Below are 17810 nucleotides of genomic sequence, written 5' to 3'. Positions count from 1 at the left end.
ATAATACTGAGATGCTGAGTCATAATTAGTGTCTCATATCATAATTATGACTCACTAATATTTTATACGAATCAAATCAAATATTTGTATAGCCTGAATCAAGGCACTTTAACATAGCAAAGTCAATCATTTACTCATGTACTTTTTGTGTTTGTAAGAAATATTGAACCATACTTGAAGCATATTTCTGCATTATTCAAAAAATATTTGATCAAAATATCATATACAGCACAACATAGTTTAATTTAGCTCCACCTACAGTACCAATAGTGTGTGTGACGACCCCGAGTGGCCGGGGTTGTGTAGGTGTGTCTCTCTCCCTTTCTCTTTGTTTCACACAGGCAATCAGGCAGGCAATCAAGCCTATGCATCACAGGTGTGTGCAGTTACTACGGAGGCGGGGCTGTGCCTTAAAAGCCCAACAGTCCAGCCGTGCTCGCTCTCTCACCATTTCCAGCCTGGCGTCCTGCAGCTCACATTGTTTTGTTCTTAGTTTCACATCCAACACTCACACACATCCATACACCTGCATTTACAACTGATTCACCTGATTACAGATATAGGTTATGTTTGGTTTAGCTTGTTATGTTGATTATAAATAAATGTTAAATTGCCAGCATCTCTCTTGTAGCTGTTGTTTTGTCAAGTCATCTGAGCCAGTCTTGACATGTGTGAAACTATACAGTAATGAAAGTATTGGAATGTTTTATTGTGCAAAATGTGTAGTTCTGCCTTGTGGTACTACCTCTTGTATTTAAATGCTTCTTGTAACCTCACAAATAAGTCATCCTCAAAGAAAATGTGTGACAACCCAAGAGGTCAAGTTGCCTGTCGAGTGAACAACTTCCCACACGATTAAGCAAGACAGACATTTTTAATTTCAAGTTAGATTTTACAGTGCAAACCTGCAGGGGGGAAAAAGACATGTCCAGGGTAATGTTGTTGACAGCAACTGCATGATAAATGGATTATTTTTATTTATCCAAAAGGCTTAATGAATAAATAAGCACTCGGTCCCAATAAGGCACATGAACATTTTAACTACCAATAAATTACTGCTGAGTTTTGTGCTTGGAAGACATGATAATGAGTGGAAAAGTACCTTTGGCTCATGAAACGGCTTATTAAGACACAATACACCAATCCAACAATCGTGTGTTCCCTTCAACTGCAGAACAGATTCATTCATCAATGTTATACAATACTGTACTTTATACAGTCCGAGGTAAATTATCACTATTTCTTTAAGCTACTGACAGAGTATTTTGAAAGGAATACATAACAGAGCAGAAATAAAATAGCAAGGAGATACAAAATTATGCTTTCCATTTTATATAATGCAATTGCAATTAATTATGACTGACTCATTCATATTCTACTGATGCAAAAAATAACAGTCTACACGTCATGATCACTGTGCAAGTCGGTTAAACAATTTCAGAATCCACAGGAAGGAGAATTTCACCATTCAGACAGTGGCATTCTTACACGATGCAGTCCAAGTAATCAAGGCATAATTTAATGCAATACTGTGTTATGATTTGGCCGGTCATACAGCTGCTGATGCATTGATCAAAGAAGAGAAAGAGAAAGGGCTCAGCTTGTAGCCTGTTCCACTGTAGAACTTGTTCTGAAACTCCACCCTGCAAAAAAATACAGGCAGAGTCAACACACAACAGTGAATACAAGCTATACTACACATTCAGTTTTTGTTCATCCACACCATTTGCCTATCTCCTCACCCTTAATTCCCTTAACACTTAATTCATAAGTTGACAATAAACTGAATCTAAAATAATTCTTGATTCACAAATTATTGATTTATTGACGTTCTGACCTTTGTTATGGTTTGATGTGAGTTTTTTGTTACTTTTCTGTTTAAATCGACATACAAGAAAGACACGTACACAGCACATTCTATAAGAGTGCAATGTGTACATAGATAAGATTTGTAAAAAGACTATATTTTCTATCATTTAATCACGCTTAAATTATCCAGGAAAACCACAGTAGGCATGATCACTACAAAAACGGTTGATTGTTGAGTTGTATCTGCAGGTTATTGAAATGCTAAAATGGTGGGATCACAGCTCTCCGTCCTGAGCTCCTCTTATCAGATGAAAATGGTCAGATGACTTGAGGCAATCTCCTCGTCTATGAAACCTTCTGCCAATGTCAAAACACATTTTATTTTTATTGTCCAACTCTCTCGAACAATGTCATAGTAGGAGTGCCTGCTCTTTGTGAGCTGACCTGTGGTAGAGCAAAGCCTCCCAAGACAAGTTTAATTCAGTAAAGGCTGTAAAGAGCCCAGTGTCATTCTCCCACTCAGATCACATGAGTCATATTATGCTGAAAGGTTATTATGAAATCACAGAAATCCCGGCCTTTTCAGTGTGTCTATAGACAAAGAAATGATTTGACCATAGCAGGTTAAGACTTTAGGCCGTGCTGTTAATTTTAATGGTCATTCCTCTCATCCTTACCAGTGCAGACGCAGCGCATGGAGGAAAGCTGAGAGACCCTCCATAACCAGCAGAATGGAGATGGTCAAGACAGCAAAAAAGGCGAAAACCACAAATAGGACCGCAGATCCAGTGTAGCCCTGCCACTTCAGGCCAATACGCATCACCATTGTCCACAAAACTTCGGACAGCTCTGTGAAGATACACACAACTCACATACTTACTTACTTACTTACTTAAACAGCGAGGGAAATAAAAGATCATGTGTGTACTAGCTAAAATTGAATATTATGAGTCAGATTTTAAAAGGAAGTCTGTCTGACTGTGTACAATAAACATCATGTGAGCATGAAGATACACATTGTGTGTGTGTGTGTACACGCGTCACTAACGTGCATGTGCCAAACTCAGAGCCCAGAGTCGGAGGTAAGAGGCAGTGTTGGAAATGCAGCCTAAACAGTACTCTATGGTGTGGATGGCCTGATGCATGAACACGTCTGCAGCATCAAACTAAGAAAGAAAGCACAGTTTAAGCAGTTAGACAAGAAACACAACTATACATCTGACTGCATCCTATCAGTTCAGTGAATAAAATGACATGTGCTTCTTTCTTACCTCCTCTTCAGCATCTCCTCCATCCACCTCCCCTTGACGAGTATTGATAGAGCCTTCATTAGCCACCAGAACACGTCTCTCTTCCTCCTGATGCTGTGCAGAGTTTAAGATTAGTCAGAAGATGCAGCTCACCATTGTTAAACTGGTTTCAGTTCAAACACAGACTCACCACTGGACGCCGTCTTCTCTTGAATGTGAGGTATTCATATGTTGGCTTTCCAAGAAGAAGGACTGGGACTGAACACAGAGCCAGAACCACCAGGACCTTCTGTACCACAATCTACACACAAAAAGTGAGACCAGCTGCTCACTTGATCTATTTTTAACAAGGTGTTTTACATTTACTTTTATTAAAGCAAATCACCCACCTGTCCCCTATAGAGAGGTGGGTTGTCAGGATTTTCTGTGAAGAGGAACATGTCTATGAAGTGGATTAGTATACTGGGAGCGAATTTGGAATTGGCAGCAGTGTAGGCAATCCACTTGAAGACAACCATGAACACAAGGTAACCAAATAGACAGACCATGAAGAAAAGCTCTGGGATCAGCACTAAGAACACACTGCTTATCTGACCGAAGTGTCTGGAGAAAATAAAAACATGAGAAGAAGAGGTGGTAGAAACAGAAACGAGGATGTGTGAAGGCAAGTTAGACAAGATATAAAAATTAATTGAGGTACAGAAAACACAATCCAATAGACGTGAAACAATATTACTTACAAGTAATTGAAAAACGACAAGCAGACTCCAAAGGTCATGTGGATGACACCAATGATTACCGACATCTTCATCTTGTAAGAGTTAAGGAAAGTTAGTTTGTTGTTGGCCATGCCCCAAATCTAAAGACAAGACACAGACAAGAGAGAATAGGTATGAATAAAGTGACAAACCAAAACACAGTGTGAACAAAAAACTGAGCTATAAAAAACAGGAGGTGAAGAGTTTGATGGACAAACCGGGTCGATGCCAAACGGATAAGGGCTGGTGAAAACACCCGGTACATCAGGATCCATGGTCAAGAACTCACTTCCTGCCAGCACTGAAGAACTGAAAGACACAAATATAAGTTGGACCAAAAGCAGGGCCTGGAAGTTTGAACTTGCACAAATTAAATGTCCTTACTTCCATATGTTTTTTTCAAACATCGGACCAACATGCCACGAAGAGCTGAAGGTAGTGAGTCCTCTGCTGAAGCACTCATTGTAAATGGCCCCCGTGTAAACAGAGAAGAGTCCCATCAGCAGAATCAGATACCGTCCTCCAAACATCATCCTCCAAATCTACAACACACAGAGATTTCATTTCATATTTTACTGTCTGAGTTGAAAGTCACTTTTGCTTCAGTGAATATACATGAACATAATCTGTAAATTATTGCTTTTAACTTAATTTCTTTGGTCTGTCAATGACACTGAGTGGGAATATGTTGTGTGATCCCTGCAAGATGCAATATGATTAAAAGAAAAGCAAATGCTGTATTTTGAGACAAATCGAATGTAGTTATTGGTTCCAACAAGTTATTGGTTTGATTTGGAAATACTTCTTGTTATAAACAAATAAATGTACAATCATTATTTAGATTTGGTTCTTCATTATTAAAATAATTTCACTTTAAGTGAATACACTAGCTGGTGATTAGGTAAGGATTTGGACTTCAAGAGAATATCCTCTGAATTACCTCATTGTTATTGTTCCTGAGTTTGGGGTCCTTCTCCTCAAGAACCATCCAGAGTGCGGCCAGAAACATCAGTAAACCATGACCCACATCCCCAAACATCACAGCAAACAGGAAGGGGAATGTAATGATCGTGTACACCGCTGCAGGCGCATTAAGAGAAAAAGAAAAATCAACTACATTTAGAGGCACAAACGTAGTACACGTACTAACGCTATAAGCTGTTGTAGAACTGCAATAACAAGGTCACCGATTATGCCTTTGCACTCAAATTACGCAACTGGTTGGTACAGAATTTTCTCAGGCAAACACTGCCCATTTTTAAGTCTTTAATTCATTTTGAAAAAGTGATGACCAGTGAGTGATAAACTCACCATCTGACAAATGATCTGACCACCAGTCAGGCAAAAAAATAGAAAGCTTATCTGGCTTCTACACCGAACATTGGACTCTTTTTTCCCCAGACTTTGTTGAAGGAACGTTTTAGTTTTATGTTGATGTACTGTACCTGGGTTGACTTCACGATAGCTGGCTACTCCATACGCATCAACGATGCTCTGAAAACCAGCAGTGAAAGAGTTGAGTGGAAACAAGGTAGGTGGAGGGGTGGAGGATGGCAGGCGGTTGTAGAAAGAGTCGACTCCACTTCCACTCTTCCTCTGAGGATGGAGAATAATTATGTTTATGTTTGGATAAAAATGGACGACAGTAGAAAATGAGTGATCATGTTGTTGATTATCCTAATCTCAAACGTTGTCTCACCCCTCCCTCTCTCAACGCGCTCTGCAGCTCAGGCAGCTTGGTGACAGGACACCAGGCCTCAGCGATCAGGCATTTTTCAGTGACAGAGGGGCTGCAGAGATTCAGCACCATTTGGACGGCCTTGCACTTCTGAACCCGAACCTTCCACTGGGGCAGTGCAGCCACAGCACGCATCAGCAGCTGTTGCAGGAAGGCCTCCGTCTGTGACAAAACCTGAAGGGGAGATAAAACATATTAGTACCATTTTAAGGCATAAACTATTACACAGGGTAAAATGTTGGTGATTGGATCAATTTAGCAACCAAAGGTCCACAGTGCTTTCATGCACAGACACAACACTTACTGATTTGATGTCTTCAATTCTGCCTTGTAGACCCTGAAGAATCTCCTCTCTCTCAGCAGTATTCTCTGGGTATGCAAATGTCTGTGTGTGGAAACTGTGGGAAGAAAGTCAACAGATACTCAACAATTTCAACAGACACTTGAAGTGTAGAAATCTGACTGATGAACAAATGTACCAACCAATCACAGATCTTCTTAACTTTCTGTCCAATCTGATCTCCCCAGAAGGAAATGAGGAACACTGTCCATTGTACCATTTCCCCCTACAAATGACATCATATGTGATTAGATAGACAAAAAAAACCTTGAGATGTGACAAACAAGAAAGAAATCACTGTCATGTATCATGACAGTAATTTCCACCCCATTTTCCCACCGTGTCCGGGTGCTCGAGTCGATCTTCCATTTCTCTGAAATCCACGATAATGTATCCACGACAAGCGCGCCACAGCAGCCTTTCAAATGAAGGGACTTTCCAAGGATGGACTACACCCGCAACAAAACTGGAAAAAAGGAAATGCAGCCAAAAATGTGTCAAAAGGAGAAAATCACCCACCTACATGACCAGTATGTCATCCAAACCCCTGAATAATTTTGACTGAGCTAACTTCTTTTATCTTTCTTTTTTTTAATGTTCACCAGTTTTAATCTAACTTTTGAATTCTCAATTCTCTTTTTAAAGGCGACATAGACCGGAAGCTCCAAATAACGCTGCATGTGTGTGTATCTGCGTCATGACTTCGTTTATGAAACCCTAAAGTTTACAGAACAAACAGTTCAGCCACTGCTGAGAAAATAGTGTTGTATTGTTTTCCTGGGCTCTGCGAAGCGGATCGGCACTTCCGTAGGTTGATGATGTCATCAGAAAACCTCAACACTCCTCTCACCACCGTAGCGCCTCCTGGTGCAGGCACTAGTCCGGGCACATCCGGTTGCGTACATTCAACCGCAGAAGAAGAAGAACTACTCTCATTGTAGCTGCTGAGATGCAGAGCATCCACCATGCCAGAGGGGGAGCTGTGTATCTGAGAGCTGGCCTACCAATTACGTCACTTCCAGGTACCTGGCCAATCACAGGACAGTGGGAAAGCTCTCGTTGGCTGGCCAATCACAACACAGTCCACGTTCTGGGGGTGTGGTTTTGGTCTGAAACAGCGCGGCTGATGAGAGCGTCAGTGAGGAGATATTTTGATCGGCTCTTTTGCAGCGATTAGGAGGTTTTTAACCATGAAAACAAGTTAATATATGTAAGTAGACCTCCATAACTAACATATATGTGCGATACAAGCATTCGATGTCACCTTTAACAATTTTCAACTTTTTGTACCTAAGACGGACATCCTGGCGGTGATCAAACAGGCCTTGGGTTTCCAGCACATTTGGTGGTGCCTGTGAGAAGCAAGTGAAAAAAGCAGACTTACAACAGTGCAAAAAGTTAAAAAAAAAAATGCAAAAAAAGACAAACGTAGTCTTTAACCACCTGTGAGGCTGTAAGCGTGTGCGTTCTGGTCAGGACACCTCGATACTGACAGAGCTGAGTCAGCTGAGCTCGAAGACTGTCTCGATTCCTAGACACCTAATGAAGCACACAGAGACATGGTCAATATGAATGCTTATGGCATGAGCACCGAAGCTTGCATCATTTAGAGACATTGGTAGTGTTTTGGTTGTTGAAGAAGCGATAAGTTCCATATTGGAGGTTTCAACACTCACCTCTTTAAGCTCTCTTGCCAGCCTCTCGCTCTCCTCCTCTATGGTGATAAGTTCACGGGGCTGAGGTGCCAAAGGTGTTGGGCATGGTGGACTGATGGGACCCCGCAACGGTGGGGACAGGGAGCGATTGATCTCCTGCTCAAGGAAAGCTGAAGGACGGATACAACATGGTTAGAAGGGAGAAGCAAATGGAGAAGAAAGCCAATAAAAAACATCCATTAAAATATGACTGGGGAACAAAGCATTTCTGTCACTTACTAAAGGTTTTCTCAAGTTCTTCACATCGCCTGACTTCACTGACAAACTTCCTCTGAAAGGCGTTCACATTGGGATTTAACTGAAATCAAAAGAATTAGAGCAGCAGAAAGAAGATGAGGGAACGAGTTAATCATGTTAATGTGTTTACAGTGAGAGAAGAAACATTTTACTTTGTCTCACAGTGACTCAATTCGACTGTCTCACCCATGGTCTGACTCAGAAATGAGTGATTTGAAGTATTTACAGACACTAAATACAAGAAGACCCAAGAGATGAAGAAGAGTGACTCACATCTCTGAACTCAACCAGACCCAGTTCTCCCAGCTCGCTGACACAATTGTAGGCCGAGCCCGACTGAAGGAAGAGCTGCACCAGGCAGACCTCCTCGCTGCGAAACATGGAGCCCATTGTTGCCTGAAAAGACTGAGAAAAGTTGAGAATTAACATTTTCCTCCAAAAATAAACAGGCTGCTGCAGTTCACAGATGAATAGGAGAGACATTTGAATGAACCCTTCTGACCTCTTTCTCACATCTATATGGTGTGGCTTATCAACTTTATACCTCTGTAATTACTACAGTTCTGTACATCTTATTTTTGAAAATCGCTACCACTAAACTTCGTCTCCATTCCTCAGGCATGGTCTCACTCTCCAAGATTAAATTAAACAATCTGATCAAAAAGTCCACTACTCTCTAGACATCTACTGCATTTCCACTCTACATAGCTGCCTTCACTTCCTCCTAATCCTCTGTACTTCCCAAGGAACCATCTCTGTCCTCTCTCTAATTTTTTCAGCTACTCAAAATACTCCTTTCATCTTCTCAACACACGCTGTTCATTTCTAACCTGCTGCACAGAAAAGGTGACAGAGAGTCTTAAATCAGGACCCTGGACACAGAACAACTAGATATTAAGACATGTTTAATCCGTTTATTTATTTCAATACATTAGGATTGCTTTTTATAGGCTTGTTTATCTCTGTGTTATGATTATATTTTTATTGTACAGCACTTTCTAACTATGTTTTAAAAGGAAACGCTATTATTGTAAGTTCACATAGAGCATCTATTATGTGCAGTTACAACACAAAAGCTCTACAGGTGCAAAGCAGAAGCATGAATTAAGAATGAAACTGAGCAAAGGGGAAGCTTTTAGTCCACCTGACTGTGACCATTTCACAGAATGTCCATTGTTGCTCAGACTCATTTCTTCAAATATGACAAGCTCAAATTTCTGTCAGTAGTGATTGATTTAAACTCTGTGCAACCGATTTCATCTTTGTAAAGGTTAAAACAGAATTTGACAAGTAATAATTTCATGAAGGATTATTTCAGAATGTAGTGTGTGGTGATGTTTAGCATTAGTGCATTTGATAACACAGTTTTTCCTAAACCACTAAATGAACGGTCAACCGTTTTGACAAGTTCTCTGGCTTCTTAAATGTGAATATATAGGATATGGCTATTTAATTGTACTTTCTATTGTTAAAGAGGAACAAATAAACCCGCTCAAAAACCTAATTATCTGAGATTGGAGGACAAGTTTTGAGATTTGTGGAACGTTTATATAATAATTTATTTGAACCATTTAAATTATTGACCAAACAACTATTTGCAAATAATCAACAAGAATTAGTGAACGGTCATTGGCGATGAAAAGTCGTCATTATCAGGCCCAGGTGGTACCTTTTAATAACAAGAAACTTCTGAACACTGAGTTACTGTAAGAACAACGCTGAAATTATACATTGTGCTACATTGTGGGTGTAAAAATAAAACACACTCTAACAACTTAGGCTGTACACTTTCTTGGGCAAATAATTTCGTTCATTATGCCTGTCATTAACCTTAGTAAAATAACATGTCAACATAACATGTCAAACCTGTGTTTCGTACGGAGTGAAACGCAATGACAAGTACACGAAGGCGCAGTTTCAGCAGAATGAGACATTAAATGAATAACAACTCCTCGTCAATTAAAGCTGGGAGAATTCCATTAAAGCGAAAGAAGTGGTTTGATTTCAGCAGAAGCAAAACACCGACATTCAAACTCGTAGTGACGCTAAACGCAAAACCGCTCACCAGTGTGTTCCTCAACCCCGCTGTCCTTCACTCTGTCCGGCTCTGTACCGACGGACTGCCCGGTGACCGATGACCAGCACTAACCAGACGTATTTATGAGAAGTTCTCCTGACTATAACTTCCCGTTCGTGAAAGTCACGTTACTACAGTCTCACGTGATATGCTGCCGCCTTTCTCCTTTTTTTCCCATCTTGTTGACTTGTCTTCTTTGCGCTTGGCACAAAACATTTGGTACATTACCGCCACCTACTGGTATGGAGGATGCATCAAGACTCTTCCTACCACCAACTAGTTTTTTTTCTTTTTAATGAAAACGCTTCATTTGTTGTGTTTTATTTGATTATCTGTTGGTATGCAGGGGTGGAAAGAGTACTGAAATATTCTCCTCAAGTAAAAGTAGGCCTACCACTATTTTTGATACATTTTTACTTCAGTACAAGTAAAAGTACTGGTGTAAAAATGTACTCAAGTTAAAGTAAAAAATAGTAGTTATGAAAATTTTCTTTAAAAAAAAAATACTTTTTTAAAATCAAGATTGGGGTTCCTTGTTGTGCAAAAGGGACAAGGGGAAACAAATCTCACATTATTTGTTTTTAATTAAAGGTAAACCTTTACATTTTAAAGTGCATGTCGCAAAACATTCTCTAACACTAACAAAATAAAGTATTTTACACATAATGTATCAGTCAAAATGGGTCAAGGTCACAAGTGTTTTAACTTCCTCACTCACTCAGGAACCTTACTGCCAATTCACCTGTCCTCATCATTCACCTGTCCTCATCATTCGAAGTACAACACTTCCAAATTACAAATTAAAAAAATTACTTTAAAAAGTAACAGTAACACAGTAACACAAGTAAATGTAATTCATTACTTTCCACCTCTGTTGGTATTGTCTCTTGAATCAAAAGAACAGGACCGGTTTACATGGCACTGTAAAGGTGAGGATAATAAGGAGAACTTTGCACTTTGGTAAATTTGTCGAACAACAGAAATATGAGTTCTGTTTTAGCTTCAGTTCCTCCTGTATACATGAAAGCACAGAATTGCCACCATTTCTTGTTTAATAAAAGATAGTTTCTTTCTCTGCATCTGAGATCTGTTCCTAATTATATGATGGGATTGTTTTCTTGTTGTGACATGATCTGTATCTCCTTGCTGTAGAATTTACATCATTAATTTATCGCAAAATAGACTCTATTTTGTCTCCCCTCGGTTTTGCCCTTGGTTACATCCTTTTCCGATGTAAACATTCAATGACAATCAATCACTGAAGCTGACTTTAAAGTAAACACTGAGGTTGTAGTGACAAGTAACATATCATGTTATAAAGAGAAAAAAATCTAATTCATTTGCAGTGGAATAATGTGGTCAATCGTTATCAGGGGCCTCCCTCCTCACAGTTCGGGGCCCATGGGCTCTTGCAATGCCGCAGCTTTATACGCTTTTTGTCAAGCTGTTTTTGTGCAAAACATAAATGTGTTCTCATGTTTTTTAAATCTATTTTATGTGCATACTATGTGCGTACAGATTTTAAACTGTACAGCACTTGGTGCAACTCTGTTGCTTTAAATGTGCTTTATAAATAAATTTGGATTAGATGAAAGAGCTGCACTTTCATTAAGTCACATGTTTCACTTACAGTACATTAACAAATCTAGGTCTACGTTCAACTGCACTTGTATAATAGCTTCTTTAACTTAAATATTGGATTGTTTGATTATCAGATTTCTGCTTTATAAATGTATGTTAATATTTATTCATAGGTTATGCTTCTTTGTGCGTTATCATATAGTTGCAAAAGCACATATGGTGGCATCTCATGAATTGTCTTAATTGAGACAATGAACTAAAAAGCATGAACTAAAAAGAGTCAGTGTTAATGTCATCAGTAACAAACTCCGTTTTACGTTTAATCCAATAACACAGCTGAAATCCCACATATTGCGTATCCTCTTGCGCTAATAGCGTATTCACACACATGGACATGGAAAGTAACGCAACATGGTAAGAATCCTGCGTATCAGCTGCTGAGAATAAAACCTACCCATCACCGGAGACAAAAGAGGGGGTCAGCGCACATGCGCAGTCTGCGGTGGACGTTGTGTGATCGTCTTGTCCTCGTTCACGCTACTATCGATCCGTGGGTTATTCACACGCCCTGCAGCAGGTATGTCCACGCACACCGTAACACTGTTTAGTGAGTGACAGCGGCACCTGAGTGGACTTGACTTGGCATCATGGAAGCGGCCTGTAAAAGCACAGATAAGCAGCTGTCGGTGCTGTGGCTCCCTCCTCCTCCTGTAGCTTGTTGATTAGTGAGGGCGGTGGATAGTGGACTGTCTGCTGTCTTCTCTGTCCACTGTGTTTGTGCACGAATTTGTCTGTCTTGTCTCCACAGGAGAGGATGTCGACCTGTTTACTCCCGACCCTTTTAATTATTCACCTCGCTGTGGGTAAGCTGCAAATAAGAGTTCATTCATAAATTCATCCTCGGTCCTAAAAGATAAATGTTACATTTAAAAAGACCTGAAACTAGTGATTGAGACTTAAAGAACAAGTGAGCTGTAGAAGCTTATTTTGCCATATACTTCCATTCATTTTACTTCCTCGTGCCATCATGTTTTCTGTTTCTCAGTTCATTTTTATTTACAGTCTACAGAAAGGACACATGTGAAGATGAGGCTTAGTGCAACAGCCAAAAAGAACCTTTAACTACTGTTATTGGAACTAAGTGGGCTTTGCTGTAACACTGTACAGCAGTGGTCAGCAATTGTTGGTCCATGGGCCAAAACTGGACTGCCAGCATCAGTATCTGGCCCGGTAGATGATTTAAACAATCTGATATTAAATTATTTGCTTATTTCACATTTCATATCAAATAGAATTGACAGTTAACCTAAACTAAAGGTTAGTTTAGTGTCAAAATAATCGCAATTAGATATATATTCAAAATCGTTCAGCCCTGGTAACATCTGGAAGTAGTTTCCTCAAGGCTTATACAAATTGTAGGTGATAACAAAAAACTGTCAAAACGTGCTTCTGGTGTGCTCCTAAAAAGATTGGACAGAAAACATCTAAATAGTTTATTAATCATCAATATATAAACTAACTACTTGTCTTTAACAAATCCTGTGCATGTGAGGTATGTGTATTGTACTGCAGATAATAATAACAACAATAATAAATAATAAGTATGCTCTTCTCACAGGTGCGACCCTCCAAGGTGAGTCACTACTTATCAAATATCCTTTTGTGACAGAACCTTTTCTCTGAAGACGTCTCTGACTTTATTTGTCATGTTTGCAGATGAAAGAGAAGTCAAGAGGATTTGTGCCGGCAAGGAATTTCAAATGCCGGTCGGCTCAACATACAGTACTGTGACTTTCACCCCACACAATGATGGACCAAAGCAAGTTCTGCTGGAGGAAACCGATGTAAGTGGAACTGAGTCCCTGTATGCTCTTGTTTTTGTGTGTCTTTAGTGCATACAGAATGTCTAAACTTATATACAACTGCAGGTAAAAGACCATCGATTTACATGGACCAGAGATAAGACGTTAATCCTGAAAGAAGTGACTCACAGTGATCAAGGACTTTATGCCATTAAATTGTTCACTGGATTCACCTATGAGGTTGTACGTCTGATTGTTACAGGTGAGACTGCTTCCTCTCATGAACACTTCTCCTTTTTCCTCTTCGTCTGACTTGAATGTGTTCATTTCCCCTAATCATCAGTTGCGTTCAGATCCTTTGTTCAAAATCAAACTAGTAAAAGTCATACACACTTAGTCATACTCAACAAAAATATAAATGCATGTTAATCAAGTTTGGTTCACAAATTAAAATCTGTATCAGTGAGCACTACACCTTTTATTATAACAGTTCATCCACCTGGCAGGTGAGGCATATGCAGATTCTGATTATTGGACTGGCCACAGTTAACCCTTAGAAACACAGAGCATTTTGGCTGCTTTTTTGCATTACTATGTTAAAACGTACAGCATATACAGAGGGTAGGTGCAACTGCAGCAGAGATCTGTGCCGTGTGAGCACTAAGGGTTAAGGCCACTCTCCACCACAACAGATGAGGGTGTAGTGAGTTCACATAAGTATAGATTTTAACACATTTGAGACAAATACTTGGCAGTTCATGAAAAATGGGAACAATTAACAAAAGGGTTGTGTTTATATTTATATATGAACAGTTGGTTGTTTCTCTTTCTGAACTGTCCTGTGTTTGATCAGAGCCTCCGGTGACGGGACAGAAATGTAGTTTAGAGGAGGTGCAAAAGTGTTGTTCTGTCTTAGATCACTAGTTTTACATTATACTGAAAGGTTTTCCAGAATTATTTATCAATAACACACACACACTTCGCACTTTTTTATTCTATTCTGCCTCAGAATGTACAAAGTCCTACCACAGAAAATATGGAGAGAACTTTGAGAAGACCATCCCTGAAAGTGGAGTCCTCCTCGATTTCTCTCCCCGTGGAGTGCCACCTGAAGCTGTGCCCATTGTCCTCTGGAACCGGACATACCCTAAAACCCGTGATATTGAACGGGGTCGGCTGCAGCGAGATGGGACGGTCTGGATAATCGAGAGAGTGACACAAGATGACCAAGGCAACTACACAGTGAGAGACAAGGATGGGAATGTGATGTCCCGCAGCATCCTTTCTGTTCGTGGTGAGGAAAACATTGTTGAATGATGAGTGTTTGCTGACTAATGATGTCTTTAACTAAAACTTACATCTTATTTTTCCTTTCTATCTTACACTGTATAACCCTTGTATGTGTCTCTCATCTTCCATGCCCCTCTCTCTTCTCATAATCCTGCGTGTGAGTGCAGGACACTCCTTTAAAGTCACCCGCTTCACCAAAGAGTCTCTAAACCTTCCCCTCTTTCTTCCCATCAATCATGTCCATCTCACTTTTACCCCTACCCGACACCCTAATCAATCCACACTGGGACATTTTGACCCCAAGCCTCCCAGTGGTACCGTACATCTGATCAATGGGGGCCAAATAATGGAGGAGAACATGCAGATCTCTCTGGGCAGGAATGGTACCACAAATGAGATCATCATAGCAAAGCTGACGTCAGTGCATGATGGGATTTATGAAATTAGAGACATAAAAGGAAACCTGGTGTCCTCTACCATATTACAGGTGACTGGTGAGTGACAACATATATGTAAATCCTTTTTTTTCTCTCTTTTGTATCTAGTCTTTCCTCTCCACAGTCTGTCTCTTCTAATATCTGTCCCTCGTCTCTGTGTCTCGATTAGGTTCAAAAAGGGTGGACAAATGGCGAGCAATCTTCAAGTCTATCAGTGTCCCCTCCGGGATGTTTGTGTCACTGACTGGTTTATTCCTGTTCCTGAAGCACTACCCACGCTGCAGTCTGTCACAGGTCATTGCTGGCATCAGAGCAAACCCCACACCCCCAGCCAACCCTCTGAGAGTAAATATCCAGGTGAGGGGATCATGGGTCGGAACAAGGGCCTTTCTGCAAGGAGTTTGCATGTTCTCCATCGTGTGTGCGTGGATTTTCTGCGTGTTCTCCAGTTTCCTCCCACAGTCCAAAAACATACAATAAGGGGATTAGGTAAATGGTGAATGGATGTTTGTCTCCATGTGTCCCTGTGATGGACTGTGAACTGTCCAGGGTGTGACCCCGCCTATCACCCTATGTCAGCTGAGATTGGCCCCCGCGACCCTCATGTGGCGGATAAAGTGGTAGAAAGTGGATGGATGGATATTGTTTCACTTACATACTATAGCTCCAGTCACTTGTGCTTTACATGTAGTGTATTTTGTATGTGTTTATTTTTTTATTTTTATGTAGGTTTTAAAAATTGAGGGGAGGATTAAATGGTTTTAACCATAGAAAGGCTTCAGATAAGATGATTGACAAGAATATAAACATAGCACATCACGAATGTCACAAATGAATGAAACAAATGTTTTTTTTGTGTGTGTGTTTATAAGCAGGACTACAGTCAGCCAGTCTCTGGACCCTCAGGCTTCTACAGTCACACTCAGCAGCCTGGAACACCAAGAAAATGGACCCCAAGAGCGAGTCCTACTCATACCGTATGCCTCATTAACTACATATATATATATATATATGGTGTCACGTTCTGTCTCTTAACTTTAAACTTTTAAATTGTTAATTGTGACTGTGTGCATGTGCCGTATGTGTGTTGCTGTAAGGGATACATTCCAGTTTCTGTGGGGACTCCTAAAACAAAGAACCAGACAGACAGATTGGCAGCTGGCAACTCCCCTCATCGTAATTCAACTACAGAGGTGGCAATAATAATAAGAATAAGAATAATACCACATTTTAGCTATTAATCTCAGACTCAAATAAAAATACTAAAATACTGTATGTCTCCATTGCAGGACATAGCTAATGAGGAAGACAGAAGGATTTCCTTTCCAGTGCCTGGAGCCTCAGATTGCCTCCACTCATCTGAGGACTGTGTTCAATTCCAGATCAAAAAAGACGCACATAAAGAAAGGTCGAACAAATCTCAAGAATATTTTTCCATTCTGCCACTGGACACAAACACATCTGACACCTGCAGTGTTTACATTTCTGAGAAACTGGACTTATAAAACAGAGGAGTGGAGCAGTGAGGTGAGGGAAGAAGAAATGTGTGAAAGAAAATACCTCACGTGTGCCTTATGCATCTTAGCTTAGTCCAAATTGTTTGGTATCAATACTGCATGGAACTTCTTTCATATAGCGGTACTTGAGCATGTGTAAGGCATAATCTTCCCTGCCTTATTTCACCCATTTCATGACGCATTTTTACGGAGCTACTGGAATCACCTGCTGTTACCTACCTCCAGATCCTCAGGACCAATATTACCCACACTGTATTTACTGAGTGTGTGAACATGTGCAGTGTATTTGTGTATAACATGATCTTCAGGCATTCCTCTTCAGAAGAACGTGGGGAAAAAGGGGATTTTAAAAATATATATTGTACAGTAATGTATATTTATTTTTCATTTTCATGTTAATATATGTACTGTAGTTGAGTAACTTATACAATAATATAGTGTATTAACCCTCAAGACAATTTTAGTACTGTAGTACAGATGAGTTTGACTGCTGCTTGTGATACTTTTTCAGTGTGACAATTCAGATTCTGATAGCGTTATTTGTCCCAGTTCACCAAACCATACAGATTTAAGTTGCAAATAAATAAACAAGCAACAGACAGAACAGGAGTTATTTATGTCTTGGTAAATGTTGTGCCAGTGCCCCCGTGTGGCTTGTTTATGCACAAACAACAATTTACAAGATCATGATAATTCCATAAATAAAATGTGATTTAAACAACAAAATGCACTTTCTTTAACACATACTGCAGATCCAACATCCTGATTGTCTGGCTGTAAATAACAATTTGGTGTGTATTTGTAATTCATTTTTAGTGTACATAATAGATAGATGTACTTTATTGATCCGAGACTGGTAAATTATTATTTTTCAGCACGTTACAATACAATGATAATTACATAAATAAAATGTATGACTCAAACAATAAAATGCAGACTTTAACACATATTTAGATGAACTTATCCAACAACTCACTGTAAATTATATGACATGTCAATCTGTATTTGGTGTGTATGTGTCATTCATTTTTAGGGTACATGTTGGAGAGTCATTTGTCATTTGTGATAACAGTGCAACAGCCACAGTTGTTTAACTTGAATCATAAGGAAACATAATGTTCTATGTTTTTTGACCAATAAATAACTAAATTTAATAAATTATTATCAGGTTCTGTGCAGCCATGGAGTTCCATTATTATTAGTGAATTTTTTGTCATTTAGTGTTTTTGATGCATTGGTCATAGTAGTGGTGTTATTCG

The 17810-nt window shown here is 39.7% G+C and overlaps 2 protein-coding genes across 5 annotated transcripts; one reads left to right on the top strand and one right to left on the bottom strand.

The window, feature by feature from the left end:
* Window positions 1-855: 855 nt before the first annotated feature.
* On the bottom strand, window positions 856-12024 carry tcirg1b (T cell immune regulator 1, ATPase H+ transporting V0 subunit a3b). Of its 2 annotated transcripts, none has more exons than XM_044040320.1 (21): window positions 11960-12024; window positions 8121-8252; window positions 7830-7908; window positions 7572-7720; window positions 7339-7434; window positions 7186-7247; window positions 6235-6361; window positions 6039-6121; window positions 5860-5953; window positions 5517-5729; window positions 5263-5413; window positions 4758-4897; window positions 4202-4359; window positions 4036-4126; window positions 3800-3918; window positions 3449-3662; window positions 3250-3360; window positions 3081-3173; window positions 2858-2975; window positions 2487-2658; window positions 856-1643 (listed from the first exon to the last, which is right to left on the bottom strand). In XM_044040320.1, the coding sequence occupies exons 2-21, from the start codon at window positions 8235-8237 to the stop codon at window positions 1550-1552; spliced, it is 2481 nt and encodes an 826-aa protein (XP_043896255.1). In that variant the 5' UTR covers window positions 8238-8252; window positions 11960-12024; the 3' UTR covers window positions 856-1549. The 2 variants fall into 2 exon arrangements, with proteins under 2 accessions (XP_043896255.1, XP_043896254.1); XM_044040319.1 differs by lacking the exon at window positions 11960-12024 and adding an exon at window positions 9913-10096.
* Window positions 12023-17729, top strand: LOC122778432. Of its 3 annotated transcripts, XM_044040332.1 has the most exons (11): window positions 12023-12082; window positions 12314-12368; window positions 13124-13138; window positions 13222-13349; window positions 13434-13569; window positions 14317-14601; window positions 14765-15091; window positions 15204-15391; window positions 15907-16011; window positions 16132-16227; window positions 16324-17729. In XM_044040332.1, exons 2-11 carry the CDS (start codon window positions 12320-12322, stop codon window positions 16537-16539), a joined length of 1545 nt encoding a protein of 514 aa, XP_043896267.1. In that variant the 5' UTR covers window positions 12023-12082; window positions 12314-12319; the 3' UTR covers window positions 16540-17729. The 3 variants fall into 3 exon arrangements, with proteins under 3 accessions (XP_043896267.1, XP_043896265.1, XP_043896264.1); XM_044040330.1 differs by lacking the exon at window positions 12023-12082 and having other exon boundaries at window positions 12209-13138; window positions 15910-16011; XM_044040329.1 differs by lacking the exon at window positions 12023-12082 and having other exon boundaries at window positions 12209-13138.
* The last annotated feature ends 81 nt before the right edge of the window (window positions 17730-17810 follow it).

This window comes from Solea senegalensis, linkage group LG12 (assembly GCF_019176455.1).
Source record: "Solea senegalensis isolate Sse05_10M linkage group LG12, IFAPA_SoseM_1, whole genome shotgun sequence".
Classification (NCBI taxonomy): Eukaryota; Metazoa; Chordata; class Actinopteri; order Pleuronectiformes; family Soleidae; genus Solea; species Solea senegalensis.
Note: the sequence above shows the minus strand (reverse complement) of the source record. Positions and strands in the feature narration are given on the sequence as shown.

What these genes read in the sequence shown, in the direction of transcription:
- LOC122778432 (XM_044040329.1), top strand. Translation starts at nt 13,060, where the DNA reads ATGTGTATTGTACTGCAGATAATAATAACAACAATAATAAATAATAAG. An exon ending in TTCTGCTGGAGGAAACCGAT is followed by an intron (nt 13,350 to 13,433) that starts GTAAGTGGAACT and finishes ATACAACTGCAG; the next exon opens with GTAAAAGACCATCGATTTAC. An exon ending in TACCATATTACAGGTGACTG is followed by an intron (nt 15,092 to 15,203) that starts GTGAGTGACAAC and finishes TGTCTCGATTAG; the next exon opens with GTTCAAAAAGGGTGGACAAA.
- tcirg1b (XM_044040320.1), bottom strand. Translation starts at nt 8,237, where the DNA reads ATGGGCTCCATGTTTCGCAGCGAGGAGGTCTGCCTGGTGCAGCTCTTC. An exon ending in AGAACTTGAGAAAACCTTTA is followed by an intron (nt 7,721 to 7,829) that starts GTAAGTGACAGA and finishes TCCGTCCTTCAG; the next exon opens with CTTTCCTTGAGCAGGAGATC. An exon ending in TTTGAAAAAAACATATGGAA is followed by an intron (nt 4,127 to 4,201) that starts GTAAGGACATTT and finishes TGTGTCTTTCAG; the next exon opens with TTCTTCAGTGCTGGCAGGAA.